Source organism: Gossypium hirsutum, chromosome A09 (genome assembly GCF_007990345.1).
Source record: "Gossypium hirsutum isolate 1008001.06 chromosome A09, Gossypium_hirsutum_v2.1, whole genome shotgun sequence".
Lineage (NCBI taxonomy): Eukaryota > Viridiplantae > Streptophyta > Magnoliopsida > Malvales > Malvaceae > Gossypium > Gossypium hirsutum.
In genome coordinates, this window is record NC_053432.1 from 79,624,911 (window position 1) to 79,641,825 (window position 16,915).

General features: G+C 27.3%; 2 protein-coding genes across 5 annotated transcripts; both read left to right on the forward strand.

Moving 5' to 3' along the window:
* Positions 1 to 64: 64 nt before the first annotated feature.
* On the forward strand, positions 65 to 1,088 carry LOC107895459 (S-adenosylmethionine carrier 1, chloroplastic/mitochondrial-like). Its single transcript, XM_016820736.1, has 4 exons — positions 65 to 200; positions 393 to 511; positions 621 to 715; positions 893 to 1,088. The coding sequence occupies exons 1-4, from the start codon at positions 65 to 67 to the stop codon at positions 1,086 to 1,088; spliced, it is 546 nt and encodes a 181-aa protein (XP_016676225.1).
* A 10,410-nt stretch (positions 1,089 to 11,498) lies between these two features.
* Positions 11,499 to 16,490, forward strand: LOC107896479 (glutamate--cysteine ligase, chloroplastic). Of its 4 annotated transcripts, XM_016821662.2 has the most exons (17): positions 11,499 to 11,674; positions 11,828 to 11,922; positions 12,141 to 12,489; positions 12,775 to 12,925; positions 13,257 to 13,364; positions 13,692 to 13,784; positions 13,975 to 14,058; positions 14,141 to 14,209; positions 14,288 to 14,358; positions 14,451 to 14,519; positions 14,632 to 14,725; positions 14,920 to 15,009; positions 15,101 to 15,181; positions 15,567 to 15,659; positions 15,765 to 15,845; positions 15,941 to 16,010; positions 16,196 to 16,490. In XM_016821662.2, the coding sequence occupies exons 3-17, from the start codon at positions 12,152 to 12,154 to the stop codon at positions 16,282 to 16,284; spliced, it is 1,581 nt and encodes a 526-aa protein (XP_016677151.2). In that variant the 5' UTR covers positions 11,499 to 11,674; positions 11,828 to 11,922; positions 12,141 to 12,151; the 3' UTR covers positions 16,285 to 16,490. The 4 variants fall into 4 exon arrangements, 3 of the variants coding, with proteins under 3 accessions (XP_016677151.2, XP_016677150.2, XP_016677152.2); XM_016821661.2 differs by lacking the exon at positions 11,828 to 11,922 and having other exon boundaries at positions 11,516 to 11,674; XM_016821663.2 differs by lacking the exon at positions 11,828 to 11,922 and having other exon boundaries at positions 11,528 to 11,674; positions 12,148 to 12,489.
* The last annotated feature ends 425 nt before the right edge of the window (positions 16,491 to 16,915 follow it).

The following is a 16,915-nucleotide window of genomic DNA, read 5'->3' on the forward strand; positions in this document are numbered from 1 at the left end:
TTAATTCCAAGCCCTCAACCATGGTGGTACCCTACAAATTAGATACGCATCAAATACACCTAGTATGCCAAAATCAAATACACGTACTATTTCAGGGGCTTTTGCTGGAATATTTGTGAGCCTTTCCTTACATCCAGTTGATACACTTAAGACACTCATTCAGTCCTGTCTTGCGGACCACAAGTCAATGTTTTATATTGGTAGTATATTCTTTCTATACCAGGATTAAGTATTGTCATTGATCAGGATTTTGTAGATAAAACTCCCACCAGAGAAAATACCGGACTTGCTCTTAATAGACGTGACTGACACCGACTGTCCTGATTTTTTATTGGTGAAATTACGGTCTCGACTTGCTTGCTTTCTCCGTTATGATTATTTGATACTTGCAGGTTTAACTGGATTATATCGTGGCATTGGCAGCGATATTGTATCTTCAGCTCCAATATCTGCTCTTTATACTTTCTCATATGAATCAGTCAAAGGGACTTTGCTTCCTCTTTTCCCTAAGGTAACTGCATATGTACTTGATAGTATTAATAAGTCAATGTTTACGATTTCTGTAAAAAGCTGAACCTAAATCTACAGATTAAAAATTTATAATATGTTTCTTGCAAAAGTATCATTCTTTAGCCCATTGCATGTCTGGTGGCAGTGTAAGCGTCGCTATTTCTATTATTTTTACGCCTAGAGAGCGTATAAAGCAGCAGGTCAAGTTGGCATACACTATCAAAATTGCTGGGAATACCTTCCCACTACAATTTTTAACATCAGAAGATTAATATGTTTACGTTTATTTGATTCGGACACATGGATATCACTTCCAAGGATCCTCCAAATACACGGGAAAAATGTTTTGTCTCTCAAGAAAGCTTAAAATCTGTTGATGCAGGAAAGCGTTGGTTGGGATTATGAGAAAGGGTGGGCTGTCTTCACTCTACACTGGGTGGGGTGCTGTACTCTGCAGGAATGTTCCACACTCAATAATCGAGGTTTTATCTTTTTACAGTAACTGTGTTGCATGTCACCATCATAGCAGAAAGGGCATTCCCATGTCCAGGGATGTTGCAAGTTCTCGGAGAGAGTGAAAAGCATTAACAAACATAAAACAAAAAGCTTATTGTTAAAGGTTTAGTTTAAGATTTAATGAAGAGATGTTAATCTTTTCGCTCACTTTAATTAATATATTAGATTAATTATTAATACCAAATAAGGATGAGCTGATTTTACAAGAAAGCAATCGATTCTTATTAACTAATGTAATAAGTAATGAGGTGTTACACTTGTAATTTATGAGGCATCATTGCCTTATAATGTGCAGATATACACATAAAAAAGTTTAAGCAACCATGAGATATGTTGTGGTGGTTAATTATCTTATTCTTTAATCATAAAGTCGATAGTCCTTTACCAATAGGAATGAATTACATTTCAAGGTCTGGGGTTCGATCATACATTTCATAGCTATCTATTTATCTCTTTAGAGAACACTCGCGACAAAGGGATTAATCATTGTTATTAAGGGTGGATACCTTGATTTCGACCAAAAAAGAAAGCTTAAAGCAAGTAATGTTAACTTCATTGAGGTATTCTAATTCTAAATTTATTCAATAAATACTATTATACAAAAAAATAAAATATTATAAATAAAAGTAAGGAGGAAATAGAATAAATAAAGCGATCTAAATTCCAAAATCATAAATAAACTTATCCTAGATGGTTATTGATGGTGGTCTTCTAATTTTATAAAAGGAGTCATTTTACCTCTTTGATTTTTTTTTACTTTTTAAGACTTTAAATTTGCTTATTTATCAACTCATCTCAAAATGAATAAAAAAAATTAATGTTTGTAGCATGTCAATAATTAATTAATTTTTTCATAAAAATTATTAAAGTTTAAAAAAAATATTAATTACTAATATGGCATACATATGGACTATCATGTTAATAATGTTAATAAAATTAATTGACATTAATTTTATATTTTAAAATGATTTAATAAATAATATAAATTTTAAAAACTAAAAAAATATAAAAATATTAAAAATTAAATATTGAATGGTAAAATAAATCATTATGAAATTTGAATAAGTAGAAAACGTTGCGTGGAGCCTCGTTTCCAACGATGTGGATTGAATGTATAGGATTGCGAGCGTCTATTTTTCGCCCGCCGCCAACAGTAAGAAACGTGCACGGAATTACATCTTGATTTTGTGTTTCACACCTAATCTAAAAGTTAATTTGTTACATCACTCTTTCTCTACTTAATCATGAATTAGGTTAAACATACATTTTGGTACTTGTTTAATTTCGTATTTAAATTTTCTTTTTTCAATTAAATACTTAAATTTAATTTTTTTAATTGATATATTAATTAAATTTTTTATTTAAATTATTACTTATAAAAAAATAATTTATTTGAATTAATTTGAACTATAAAATCATATTTAGGTATTAATTTGAATCAAAATATTAAATTCAAGTATTTAATTGGATAAAAAAAGTTTAGCTATCAAATTGAATTTTAAAGTCAAATTTAAATACTAAAATATATATTTACCAATATTTTATAATTGAATATTTAGAGGATGTATTCCGATCTTCGGATATACAAGATTCAATCTAAGTCCATTTCTTAGTTAATTTTAATATTTAAAAATCGAAATTTGATTTGAGTTCGATAAGTTTTAACTTTTTAATACATGTCAAGTATAAAAAAAGACTTATTTTTTATTAGAAAAAATAATTTGAATTTCATATATCTCTTTAAATTTATTGTATTATTATTTGAGATTAAGTGGAATTGAGATTTTTTTAATATTAATTAAAAAATTAAAAGTAAAAAAGCTATTATAATCGATTTTTTAAAAATCTATTTTAAGATTTACTCGAATAATTTTAAAAATATATATATATATGCTCCTAGTTGAAACTTAGGCTATGCAACTTTTTAGACAAAAGTTAACGTTTGAATCATAAATCTAATTATTGTAACTTAATAAAATTGGGGCAAATTAGAAGAAAAAAAAGAAGAAGTGTTTTTAAAAGTTAATTATGGATTTAAGCTTTTTTTTCGCTTAAATTTAAGGAAATAGATCGATTTTGAAAAGAGAAATAAAAAACGTGTCCTGCATGAAGCGTTCTCTGTTGACATGTTTGAAAATACGTTCTAAAAGAACGTGTTTTCTTTAATAACATGACACACTGACTTATTTGGTTAGATGATTAAATGTTAGTGGTTTTGTCCTTAAATTTTGGATTTGATTCATCTCTTACTCACATTTGTATTTTCATTTGTGTTGTTTTAAACTTTTTTTTAATTTTTAATTAATAAATATATTGTTTTCAAAATTTTTTAATTCATTTTTTTAATTAATAACTTTTTTGTTTATATAAATAAAATAATAAATACGTAATTATATAATAAAATATATTATATATGATTATGTTAAAAATATTTTTAATTAATAACTCCTTTATTAACTTTGAAAAAAAGACTTAAATCTCTAATTAATTTTTAAAAATGGCATTTTTTTCTAATTTACCCATAAAATTGTTGAGAACATTTTTCTTTGTTGTAGTACTTGACTTTGTTATTACAATGTGGTTGTTTTTTATGGCTTAAATTATATTATCTTTTCATTTTGATAATTTTCTTCTTACTTAAACTAAGTACCAAAATACAAAAGTTATATTTTGGTAATTGGTTCGGTTTTATGAGTGTTAAAAATTCAGTTGACATATGAGTCAATTAGAACGCACCACTACATAGCATTCTCAACCCCAAACATAACTTTCTTACTAATTTCTATATATAAATTTTAAAAATAAAAATATCTAGAATTTTGAATTTTTAAAATGATATTGTAAATTTTTTTTAAATATATCAATATTATTTCTAAAGATTCAAAAAATATAGAAATTATAAAAAAATAAAAGAAAAAATCAAATATAGAAGATATATATAATGAAAATTTTTAGTTAAACTTTAGAAAAATACAAAAAGAAAAGTGAAAAACTAATATGTGCGTGTATAAACTCTAGAAAATTTAAATAATTTTAAAAAATATTTTTATGCAAAAAAAATATTGAAAAGTTCTAAAAAAATAAATTAAGAAAATGAAAAGGAATATAAAAATGTTAATACATATAAATTTTAGGAAAAATAATAATTTGAAAAAAATAGTTTTAAAGCTTGAGCTCGACTCGACATTCGAAGCTCAATACTCGGTTCGAGCTCGATCAAACATTTGTTTTCAAGCCAAAGATATAATCAAGTTACTCAAGTTCAAGCTTAATTAAGTTCATTTACTGATTTTTGTATTAAAGCTCGACTCGAGGTATAATCGAGTTACTCAAGTTCGAGCTAGATTAAGCTTGTTTGCCAATTTTCATACTCGAGCTCAACTTGATAATTAAGCTTAGGGTTAATAATATCTATTAAGGGTAATAACATAATTTAATAATATAAAAAAATGAAAGCTTGATAAAGCTCGCATATTACTAAGCTCGGATTCTGCTTGATCAATAGCTCGAGCTTGGTTCAATACCTATCAAATTGAGTTTGAATTTTTTTTCGAACCGAACTCAAATAGCTTGCAAGCATTAGTGTCTCATTTACACTCCTAAATTAGACTAAAATTTCTATGTTCTCATTTTCTTCAATATTTAAAATTCAATCAAAATTTACTCCCTTTCAATTTTCTTTCAATTTTACTCCAAATTTTATATCTTCATAACTCTTTCCTTTAAAATATACTAGTCACAAATATTCTCCCACACCTATCTCTTCCAAAATTTGCAGTTCTTTTTATATTGTGAGTATTTTTTTTAAAATTTTTTCACTGTTTGTAATATATTAAATTTATGCTATAAACTTATTTTATTGTCAATATGTATTTGTATATGTTATATTTTATTATTACTGTCATAAGATAGTTTTTTTAATAAAAAATAATATTTATTAGAATCTAAATTCTATTTTCATAAAAAATTAAGTTTATTAGGATTAATTAATGAATTTATAGAAAGTAGAGAATTAGTTATTAAACTCACTCCAATAGATATATTAAAAAATAAAAAAGAATATAAAATAAATTAATAAACTAAATATCATAGCTCTAGAGAATCACAATTAGTCGAATAATAATTGTCTGGTTATTTTTTAGCTTTGTGATTTCGATATAGAGTTAAATAAGTAATTTTTGTACTCCATTCATGTAACCATGTTAATATATTGATTAGGATTTTGATGCGACAATTTGTTATTTGTAAAATGTAACATAATGTATTTGGTTTGGTTTATTAATACTTTAATCGATTTATGGACCACAATACTACATGTAAACTTAATTGAATTAAATAAACAACAGACGTACAATTTAACCGAATGAAATAAATTCAGCTAGTTGTATTTAACAGAACCTCCTCACCCTCCGCTAATTTCAGGTTCATTGAATGGTTAATAAATAAATGTATAGATTCATTTAACTTGGGTGGCAACATTATTAATGTGTGTAATTTAAAAAGTTTTAAAAGATAACCATCAAAATAATCGCATTAGACTACTAATGTTTGGTAGATGTTTTGCAATTAACTGCATCCATTTTTTTCGCCGAAAGTCAATTTTGTGATGAGATTAGTTTTTATGATACGTGTCGAATGAGAATGGTTTTTTAATAGACTGAATAACCTCTATGTTATCTGTCTAAATTGACACTTTATCTCATTGTATGTTATGGATAACAATTAAGTCGTTTAAGAATAACTCATAACTCAACATTGAATACAAAACAACATCCCAGCCCTTTATTAAACCCAAGAATTCATTGGCCATGATGATCCTTCAACACTTCTCATGCAACAGCTTCCTCGAGCCCACATTGACTGTTCCATCAGAATATAACTGTAGAGAATTTTTATCACTTGTAAGCAGTAAGATCAATCATATAAATTTAACCCTAACCTCAATGAGGTTTAAAATAATTAGCATTTAAAATTTTAAATTTAATCGGTTGAGATTTAATTTGATTAGCATATGCATTTTTGTCGGTGTAAGAAAATGTAAGTTTATACATGTTGAAAAGAAATTATAGGTACCAACCATTACATTTAAAAAGGAAAAAAAAATCCAAAATTAATTTCCCAAAATGTTTCATTTTGAGAAATCTAGGTTGGGAAAACAACTAGTTTATAGAAATCATCCTAATTTTTATAATTAATATTTTTTTTTCATAATAATTCTAAACTCTTAAAATTTTTGAATTATATATATTTTTTATAATTTTAAAACTTCCGATAACAATACCAATCTAATTTCAAAGCACACATTTAATATTTGCGCACTATGTTATTAGTGGTTTGAATATTTCCTAATTTATGTTTATTTAAATAATTAAAAGCATAGTGAATTTGAATTTTTTAATTAAATTTAGTCATTAATCTTTTAAAAAGAGTTAAATTATTTTTTAAACAAAAATATTAAATAAAATATTGTTTTTTAATGATATTAGTGAAATAACCTACATGTATTTCATGTTGATGTAACACAATAAATAATTTTAAATATATAAAAATATTAAAAACTATAAAGTTCATAAAAATTTGTAATTGCCGTGAATTAACTGTCATATAAAAAATTTAATGTTTTAATAAATATTTCTGTTGAATAAACAACAATAATACAGTTCTTTTTTTGAAAGATTAATAATCAAATTTGACTTATTTAAAAAAATTAAAATTAATTTTAAAAAACAAAAAAACAAAAACAAAAAAGATAAACATTAAAAATTAAATATATTATTATGCATTAAATATTCAAATGTTATATGCCACGTTAGTACTCTCTTTTAATATAATTTAAAAGGAAAATTGATTCCTAGCCTCCCATTCAAAATGATTATAAGAATGATGGCGATACCCAACAAATTTGATACGAATCATATGCCACTTTGAATTATTAATTAAAGGAGTTAAAAAATATAATATATACAAACAACTACCAACAAAAAAAATAATAATAATCATCGGCTAATATAATGAAATTATTATTGTCGTAATACCCATAACATCAGAGGCTGCAAAATAATTTAATCATATTTACTTGTTGGAATCTTCTTGTATTGACAACTGCAACATTAGGGCCTGCGTAATAATAATTTAATCACATTTAATTTCTTTTACTACTATTAATTGTTTTTTTCATCGTGTCATTGTCCTGATTATTAAAATGTGATTCAACTTTATTTTATGATTTATAATTATTATTTCTACTTCTCAAGCAGAGGTGAAACTAGAACAATTTTTTAGGGGAGTTAGATGAAATTTTAATTTTTTATAGTTTATATATTTATAATTTATAAATAATTAAATTTAATTTTTATAATTTTAGAGGGTTAAAGTACGATTTTACTTTTACTAATTTAAAATTTTTAAAAAAATTTAAAAACCTAAATAATATTTTTATATTTTAGAGGGACCGGACCCATACTAATTCCCCTAGCTTCGCCCTTGTTCTCAAGTGACCATTACATCATCCACTACCTCAATGTTTATTGTCATTTTGTGGATGACTTTAATAATTGCTGGACTGTTTTTGAAACAAGTTGATTTAAAAAAAATAGAATAACTAATTTAACTAACTAATAAAATTAAATCTGAAAAGACCTTGTATGTTTATAAAAATGGGACTCCAAACTAAAATTTTAAAGTTATTAAAATCTTAACCTTAGCATTGAACCAAGGTTTGACTAGTCTATAAATGAATTTGAAAGTGATTAATTATAATATTCTTTTTAAGGAATATAAAATGAAAAAAAAACACTTTAATTAGTACTAAAATGATAATAGTTGTAAATTACCAACATAGTCATGCAAATTATTCACAATATTATATCATTTATATGTATATATCTATACTATTATTTAAGCCCTAAATTGAGTTGGTATCACAAGTCAATCGGGCACCAACTTGATTAGAGAAATTAGAAAAATATCATTTTGTTTAAAAAAAGATGCTTATGGTGGAACTTGAACCCACTCTAACTCGTGAGCACCAACTCGATTAGAAAAATTAGAAAAATATTCTTTCGTAATTGCAATAACAAAATATTATTTTTACCACTCAACCAAAACCTTTGTTTATATTTGTATATATATTTTTTAATTTTATTATATACACTTTATTACCTCCATAAATTATATATCTATACTATTTATAAAGCCATTTATTAAGTTGGCATCACCCATCAATCGAGCCTCAACTTAGTTAAAGAAAATATTTTAAATCTCTTCGCATTTAAAATAAAAATATGCATATGATGTGATTTGAACCCGTGCCAATTGAGCTAGTAAAACCTTAAATTTATCTCACCAAAATTCTATTATGATATTTTTCATACGTTTTAATTTTATTATGCACAATTTATGATCTCTATTAATTATAAATCTATACTTCTATACCATCTATAAAGTCCTTTACTAAGTTAGTACTGCATATTAACGGAATCCCAAACTCAGTTAGGGAAATTACTTTTATGTTGTATATATTTTTTATTTTAATGTCATACATATTTCACGTGTTGTTATGATTAATTAGTTTCAACTCATATGTTTTATTACTTATTATATGTTATTTTTAAACACACGTATGTGTTTTAAATCGGTAGTTTCCATACAAATACGCGTGTGATAAAATTTATAATATTAACACAATTGTTGATTGAGGTGGTCTTATAGATTTACTCGATATCAACTAAGGATTGATGACAACATCATTAGTGGTATTCATTTACTTACAATTTAATCTATTTTTTATTTTAATGTTATATATATTTCATATATTATTGTTATTAATTAGTTTCAGACCATACACTTCATTATATGTTGTATGTCATTTTGAAACACAAATTTGTATTCTAAATGTGTGGTTTCCACAAGCATACTCCTACGATAGAATTTCTAATGTATATATAAAAGTGATGAATGTAAAATATATATTCTTTTGATAGAGTTTCTAATGTATATATAAAAACAGTGAATATAAATTATATTTTTTATTTTTATTTTTTTAACATTTTAAAGCTTAATTATTATTTTTAAGAGAAAGGATTGTATGAAACAGTGACGCCACGTCAGTTGTATCCTTTTCCAATAGTTTTATACCACATCAGTATTTTTATCCTAAATTTCAAGATTTTATCCTGAATTTTAGTATTTTAATTTGGATTTGAATTTTTTCAGGATAAAATCTTGAAATTCAGGATAAGAGTACTAATGTGGCATAAAACTATTGGAAAGGGATACAGATAACGTGACGTCACTGTTTCATACAATCCTTTCCCTGTTTTTAATTAGTTTTGTATGAAAAACTAATATTTAGGGTATATTTGGATGATAGATTTTGTAAATGAATTTTATTTGTAACAAGATTTTTAAAATTCTAAACAGAGAAATATTTGTTTTTAGTAAAGATAGTAGAATTTCAAATTTTGCAAAGAATTTAAAGAGTAAATCAATTTTTTTTTTCAAATCTCATCTAAAAACATTTTTTAATTTTTATTTAATTTAATACACATGATCCAATTATAAAATAAAAGCTTAAAAATAATTTTTATTTAATTCTAATATTTTTAAAATTTTATTATATTAAAAATATTTATATATTTTAACAAATCTAATCAAATTCATATTGAATATTTTTTATATTGATTGTTTTTAAAATCATTAATTTGAATAGATGAAATTGAAAATGATAACATTTTAGATATCTCTAATATTTTAAAATTCTTCATCTAAATATATTCTTATATAATACACCAAATAATAAATTCATATACCTAAAAAATTAAATTCATTTATCATAACATAGGAATAGTTAGTGATTAATTATACTAGTGTGGGTGAAAGTACGATAGAAGCTATTGTATTAAGACAAATTAGTCAATATAAGTTAAAAAAAAGTAAATTGTCCGTTAGAAAAGTCATCCATATGTGTTGTTAAGTGATGATTTGGATTTTTTTGAAATTTTCTTTATGTAACTGACGTGGAATTAAATTAAATGATGAGTAAGATTAAATAAAAGTACCATGAAGTCACTTATATAATGATTTGGGTTGCATTTTACTTTCTCTATTTAAAAAAAAGAGGACAAATTAACTTTTTCTATTAAAAATTCTATTTATTTCTACTATTAAATGTTGACGTGGTGGATGGAAGAACCAAATACTAACATATGGCGTGCCATGATACCTGATGCTAACTTGACCATATTTTAAAAAATCATAAAAGAATATATATTTTTTGTAATTATTTAAAAGGCGATGTTAAGAATGAACTCAGACAAATGATTATCCTAATTCTGTTTCTCAAAAAAAATATATAAAAATGTATGGAATTATTTAAAAAAATAAAATTATTAAATTTATTAAAAACAATGTCCAAAATGATTGTGCGTTATCTAAGCTAATTCTAAAATAATTTCTTAAATAATTATAAAAATATAAAAAAATATTAAGAATTATACTAAATTATAAATAGGAACTAATTTTTTAAAATTATAATATATATACACATATTTAGCATGTTTAATAATTCAAATATATCCATATATATATATCTTTTTAGTTAATTAAGTTGATGAGTCCTACTTTACTAGTTTCTTACCATTTTTAATAACTTTTAAATAATCTTTTATATTTATATATAATTATTTAAGAAACAACTTCTGAATAAAACTAGATAAATACTTGTCTAGGCTCATTTGAATCTAGATGAACTTGGACAATTATTTATCTAAATTCGTTTTAAATGTTGTTGTTAATAATTTCTTATAAATTTAATAGTTTTTAAATAATTTATATAATGTTTTTATAATTATTTAAAAATAATGTCTAGGATGAATCTATTGTTTTTATTTAAATAATTATTTTTAAAATTTTAATTTTTAAATATTATTAATGTGATAAAATGTGTCATGTCAACATAAAATATACGTGGCACACAATATATCGATATTCGACTACTTCATCAGTCATGTCATTATTTAAAAATAGAGATGGATGAGACTTCTAACAAAAGAACCATCATGCTTTTTTATTTAAAATCTAAAAATTAATTTACTTATTTTTTGAGTTAAAGAATAAAATATAAATTAGACTCTTAATATAAGGGCCTTTATGATGTTTTTAACTAATCATACTCTCCTTTAATTTCACATTTCTTACAAAAAAAAATCTAAATGATTAGATAGAGTTAATTTTCACAATTTTTTTTAATATATAAGGATTAATTATTTTTTATAAAGAGATAAAATACAATTCTCTCTTACCCGTCTACCTTGATTTCCCCAAATAATTTTTAAAGATATTACATAATAAAGACGTGCAAAAGGGATTGCAAATGCGAAAAAGGAAAGCATCAGGGGGGAATATCCGACGTGTCAATAGCAAGGACAAGTGGACTATAAAGAAAGAATGTGGTGCCGCAGTATTTAATCCCCACCTCTCCCTATAAAAAAAAAATTGAGAATAAAAACAACGATAAAACTTTTTTTGATTCTTTTCCATTTCAGAAGTTTTATATTTGGAGTCATCATCCCCATCTGCATCCATCTTTTCCATTTCACTGAAAATTAAACCCTAGAATTTTGATTTGAATCGCTCCGAGACAGCCAAGGTGATAATCTTAACTCGTTTTAATCTTTTTTTTGTTCTTTTTAACTTGGTTTAGATTTGTATTTTGACTTAAATTAGGCGTCGTTCACTTCGAAAGGCTCACTTAATCTGTTTTAATTCTTCTTTGATTCTTTTTTTTTGTTTTAATTTGCAGTGAATTTGATTCGGAATTGAAGCTGCATTCCTTTTTTTCAGTGTTTGTGTGGTTGTTATTAGAGATTATAGATTTGAGAAAACCTTTTTGTTGTGGTTAGTACTACCTGATACAAGTTTTAACGAAGAAATTTCAGTTTAGGTCTTTTACTAATTGCAGTTAGTTTTGAAATTAGAATTGCTAGTTGAAATTAGACTTTGCATTTCTGTGAGAAGCAATGTTCAATGCTTGAATATCTCGTGGATGTTGATAACGGAAATTTATGGTTCTATGATTTGTAAACTGAGAGGCTTCTGTTATTGTGTGTTTTAAGGGGGCAGATTGATGGCGCTTGTTTCTAAGGCAGGCTCATCTTATTGCATCGGTAGTGATATAACACGGGGTAGAACCGGGCAGAATGTGGCTTTTGGTGTGGTAAACAATGCTGAGGCTCCTATAATGAAGGAAAAATGGGTCAATTTTTCTTCTTTATCATGCAAAAATGCCAGGGTAGCGCCGTTCTTTCCTCTAGAAACTGTGGGATTTCGAAGCAAAAGAAGGAATGGTGTGATTGTTGCAGCAAGCCCTCCCACAGAGGATGCTTTGATTGCTACAGAACCATTGACGAAACAGGATCTTGTTGGATACCTTGCATCTGGATGTAAGTCTAAGGAAAAATGGAGGTAAGAGTTCCCCGTCTTTGTTTTGTTTTGATTAAAGTACATTTTATCTTGTCCATTTTATGTTTTTCGACTTGTCTAATATAGTACCAGTCTCACACATGATATTTTAAGAATCTTTTGCTGCCTTTATAATTTCTTGATGTCAATAGCTAGCCATATCTGGTCCTTGATGTGTATTTTAGTATTTATATTGGATCCAGTTCTAGTTTAAATCTTTCCATTAGCAAATTGGTCCTCTTTCTATATTTTTACTTGTTCACTAATGCAAGTATTTGGTTTACTCAGGATAGGTACAGAGCATGAAAAGTTTGGTTTTGAGATAAAAACTCTGCGGCCTATGAAATATGAACAAATAGCAGAATTGCTTAATGGTATTTCAGAGAGATTTGATTGGGAGAAAGTAATGGAAGGTGATAAAATTATAGGACTTAAACAGGTAAACGAATTCTCTTTACTTATGGTGCTTCATTATGCTAGGAATGGCAATGCTTTGCAATTATTTAGGAAGAGACTTTGCATTACATGTTAAATCATTCTTGTTTTCATCTTGTTTGTCTAGGGAATTTTTTGCACGGGTCTTAGACTTTAGAAAAAAACAAAGCTTTTGGAGAAAAGATTCCAGGCCAACCAAAAATTAGCTTTAGTTTATATTCTTTGATACAGTGTCTCCTATACAATTTCATGTAGTTTTCCAAATTTACTAATATATTACATGTTATACAAAAATTATAGTAACATATTTTTATTTCATATCTTTTTGTGGTTAGGGGAAGCAAAGCATATCATTGGAACCTGGAGGGCAGTTTGAGCTCAGTGGTGCACCTCTTGAAACTCTGCATCAAACATGTGCCGAGGTCAATTCACACCTCTATCAGGTTAGTTAAAGAGAAAAGAATAGTCAGATGCATGCAACCTTTTGAACAACTTCTACATGCTTAAGAACTCGCATGCAGACGTAGCATCTATAAAAAATTCCCTGCTAATTACAAGGTCAAGACTCATACCCTCTAAAGACAATGTGCTTTGTATGTTATCTAAATCATCTAAATTACAATGTGGAAACACTTCAAACCTGTCAGAAAGTAATCACTTCAAAAGTATTATCTAATCTTGATTCTCATTTGTTAATTTCTTTGTTCAAGTACTCTTAACCTTACCAGTTTCACTTAAGAATATATCATGCCACTGTTATCCACTACTAGGTTAAAGCTGTTGCAGAAGAAATGGGAATTGGATTCTTAGGGATTGGCTTCCAGCCCAAACTGGGACTAAAGGACATTCCTGTCATGCCTAAGGTATAACTGACTATTCTTTATGGTTTTAAATTGAATAAGAAGTAGAAAATCACAAATCGTTTGATGGATGTATTAAACAATATGTGCTTTTCCTCATATTTTTTCACCTTTGTGATACTTGATCTTTTCTATTGCAATTTTGTCATCCTATCATTTTATTCTAATAGGCTGACACAATACTTTTGCTCAGGGAAGATATGAGATAATGAGAAATTACATGCCTAAAGTTGGCTCACTTGGTCTTGATATGATGTTCAGGACATGTACAGTTCAGGTAAGTAAAATTTACATTTCCAATTATCCAGCCTTTCTGAAGCATCCTTTCAACTTTTTTCCTGTATGATTTTCTGTAATAGGTTAATCTGGACTTCAGTTCAGAAGCTGACATGATTAGGAAATTTCGTGCTGGTCTTGCTCTGCAACCTGTGAGAACATTAATACTTTGTCTTCCTCTGAAAATCTTTGCTTTGCTTTTCTTCTAACTAGTGAAGCAAATGAAACAGATAGCAACAGCTTTATTTGCAAATTCCCCTTTTACTGAAGGAAAGCCAAACGGTTACCTTAGCATGAGAAGGTTTTGAAAACTTTTACTATAATGTCATTTATTTTCTTATTCTCTGTGTTCACCCATTTACTGATTTTTCTATAAAAAATGAATTGGAACAGTCAAATCTGGACTGATACTGATAAGGACCGGACAGGCATGCTTCCATTTGTTTTTGATGACTCCTTTGGGTAGGCTTTGCTTTGTGTTGCATTCACTGTTAAACTTCGGATCTGTTTGTGGTAAATCATCCCTTCTTTTGTCTATAGAATTTTGTGATGGTATTTTATCTGTGTGCTGCAGGTTTGAGCAGTATGTTGACTATGCTCTTGATGTTCCAATGTATTTTGTTTATCAGAAAAAGAAGTACATTGACTGCACTGGAATGACATTCAGGGTTTCCTTCTATCCTTGATATAGTCTTGTAATTTGAAGCTTCTTCTGTTGTCATTCTTTTTCACTCATGTATTCACGCTGCTATATTACTCCACATTCTTTTCCTTAAAATCTTGATAAATTTTTACCTTTCTTTTCTTTCTTTCTTTCTTTTTTTTTTTTTGGTTCCTTCTTAATAACACTTTCATGTTTTAGGATTTTATGGCTGGAAAACTTCCATGTATTCCTGGTGAACTACCAAATCTTAATGATTGGGAAAATCATTTGACAACTATATTTCCGGAGGTATATTTGCTTAATTAGACAATGATTTGGTAAACTTTGTATTTTTCCTATGATTTTATGTTATTTAAGCTGCCTGATTCTTTCCATTCAGGTTCGACTGAAGAGGTACTTGGAGATGAGGGGAGCTGATGGAGGGCCTTGGAGGAGGTTATGTGCTCTGCCTGCATTTTGGGTAATTGGCCTTTTTTATGTGCTTATGCACAATCCTTATATTGTGAATTAATTAGTAGTACTTTCAAATGAATTAGTGTTTTTGACAGCATTATATAAGTTGAAAAAACAATCAAGGCTAGGCGACTGAACTTGAATAATTATGACTTCATCACAAGTTCTCGAGCATCACTTTTTCAACATTGATATTACAGCCATGTAGCTGACCTTAAAGGCCAAGTTTCTTGTGTTGTAATTTTGATTCAACAGTTTATATTCAATTCCTGTATTAATATGACTTTTTACATTTTTATCTTTCTGATCATTCATAATCTTCTTACTCAAGTTGTGTGAATGCGAAATTACAATACAAAGGTTCCTCATTTTAAGCTTCTTTTGGTTTTCAGGTAGGTTTGTTATATGATGAGGTCTCGCTCCAGAGTATTCTAGACATGACAGCGGATTGGACATGTGAAGAAAGAGAAATGTTGAGAAACAAGGTAATTGAAGCACTTAACTAGCAAATGGATTACATGTCACTTTTGTAGTTGAAAAGTCCTGTAGTGCTAAGACTAGAAATCTAAGTTCAAAGATTTGTTTAGTAGGTTCCAAAGACTGGTCTTAAGACGCCATTTCGAGATGGGTTATTGTGGCACATTGCGGAAGATGTTCTAAAGTTGGCCAAGGTATCATAGGACATTTTTTTCTATAATCAGGCATTGCCATTTTTTGCTGCTGCTATGTTAGGTTTTATTTTAAAACTCGATTAATTATCATATAGGATGGTTTGGAAAGAAGGGGCTTCAAGGAATCCGGGTTCTTGAATGAGGTGGCAGAGGTGGTTCGTACAGGTACGTACCTCCATCGAGGGGTTGTGTATCATTTCTGTTTGTCAAAAACTTGTGAAATTTAGCACACTACTTGCACGTGCACAATATTGCAAAATCAAGTAAATAATTGCCGGAGTAATATGGGCTTATGTTAGTTTCTTGAGTTGGCTATATTGGAATTTAAAGTTGCATAAAATTTGTGGCAGGTGTAACACCAGCTGAGAAGCTTTTGGAATTGTATCATGGGAAGTGGGGACAATCTGTTGACCCTGTTTTCGAAGAACTCCTCTACTGAGGGATTTTATATATTTTCAGGGCTCTTTTTGAGTAGGGAATCAAATTCTTAAAATCTTAGTGATTTCATGCAACATCTTTCGTTGTAATTCGCTAAGGAACTTTGGATCATCTTTAGACTTCAAAAACTTCCTACTACCGAATGCTTTTTTTTTTCTTTTTCTTTTATGTGATTTTGTTGGAGGAATAAATGATGCTTTGACTGAATGCATAGGGTTTCCATTTATGATGCCATTGTCAACGCTACATGCTTTGGTCGTGTACTGGTAAATTAGAGGGTGAACCAAAGCCTCTAATCTTTTGAAGTGAAAGAATTCCAATTATTTAGCAAAGATTAGTCCAATTAGCCATATTTGAAGCTCCAAACCTTTTTTTTTCCTTTACATACAATTAGATTGTATGCTCTTATATTTTGTAGTTCCTTTTTTTTTATCAATTATATTTAAATATATAAATAATTTAAACACGAATATACTATGAATTATTTATTAAATATTATGTATTTTTATCAAAAAAGCAAATGCAATAATATTCCTTCAATCACCGCGTAATGAACGATTCGATTTTTCATCCAATTCCATTTATATATATGATGCAGATTTCATGCTTGTCTTGGGACAGAAGATGAAAAT

What these genes read in the sequence shown, in the direction of transcription:
- LOC107896479 (XM_016821662.2), top strand. Translation starts at nt 12,152, where the DNA reads ATGGCGCTTGTTTCTAAGGCAGGCTCATCTTATTGCATCGGTAGTGAT. An exon ending in TCAGGACATGTACAGTTCAG is followed by an intron (nt 14,059 to 14,140) that starts GTAAGTAAAATT and finishes TTTCTGTAATAG; the next exon opens with GTTAATCTGGACTTCAGTTC. An exon ending in GTTTTTGATGACTCCTTTGG is followed by an intron (nt 14,520 to 14,631) that starts GTAGGCTTTGCT and finishes TGTGTGCTGCAG; the next exon opens with GTTTGAGCAGTATGTTGACT.
- LOC107895459 (XM_016820736.1), top strand. Translation starts at nt 65, where the DNA reads ATGCCAAAATCAAATACACGTACTATTTCAGGGGCTTTTGCTGGAATA. An exon ending in CAAGTCAATGTTTTATATTG is followed by an intron (nt 201 to 392) that starts GTAGTATATTCT and finishes TGATACTTGCAG; the next exon opens with GTTTAACTGGATTATATCGT. An exon ending in TGCTTCCTCTTTTCCCTAAG is followed by an intron (nt 512 to 620) that starts GTAACTGCATAT and finishes TTCTTGCAAAAG; the next exon opens with TATCATTCTTTAGCCCATTG.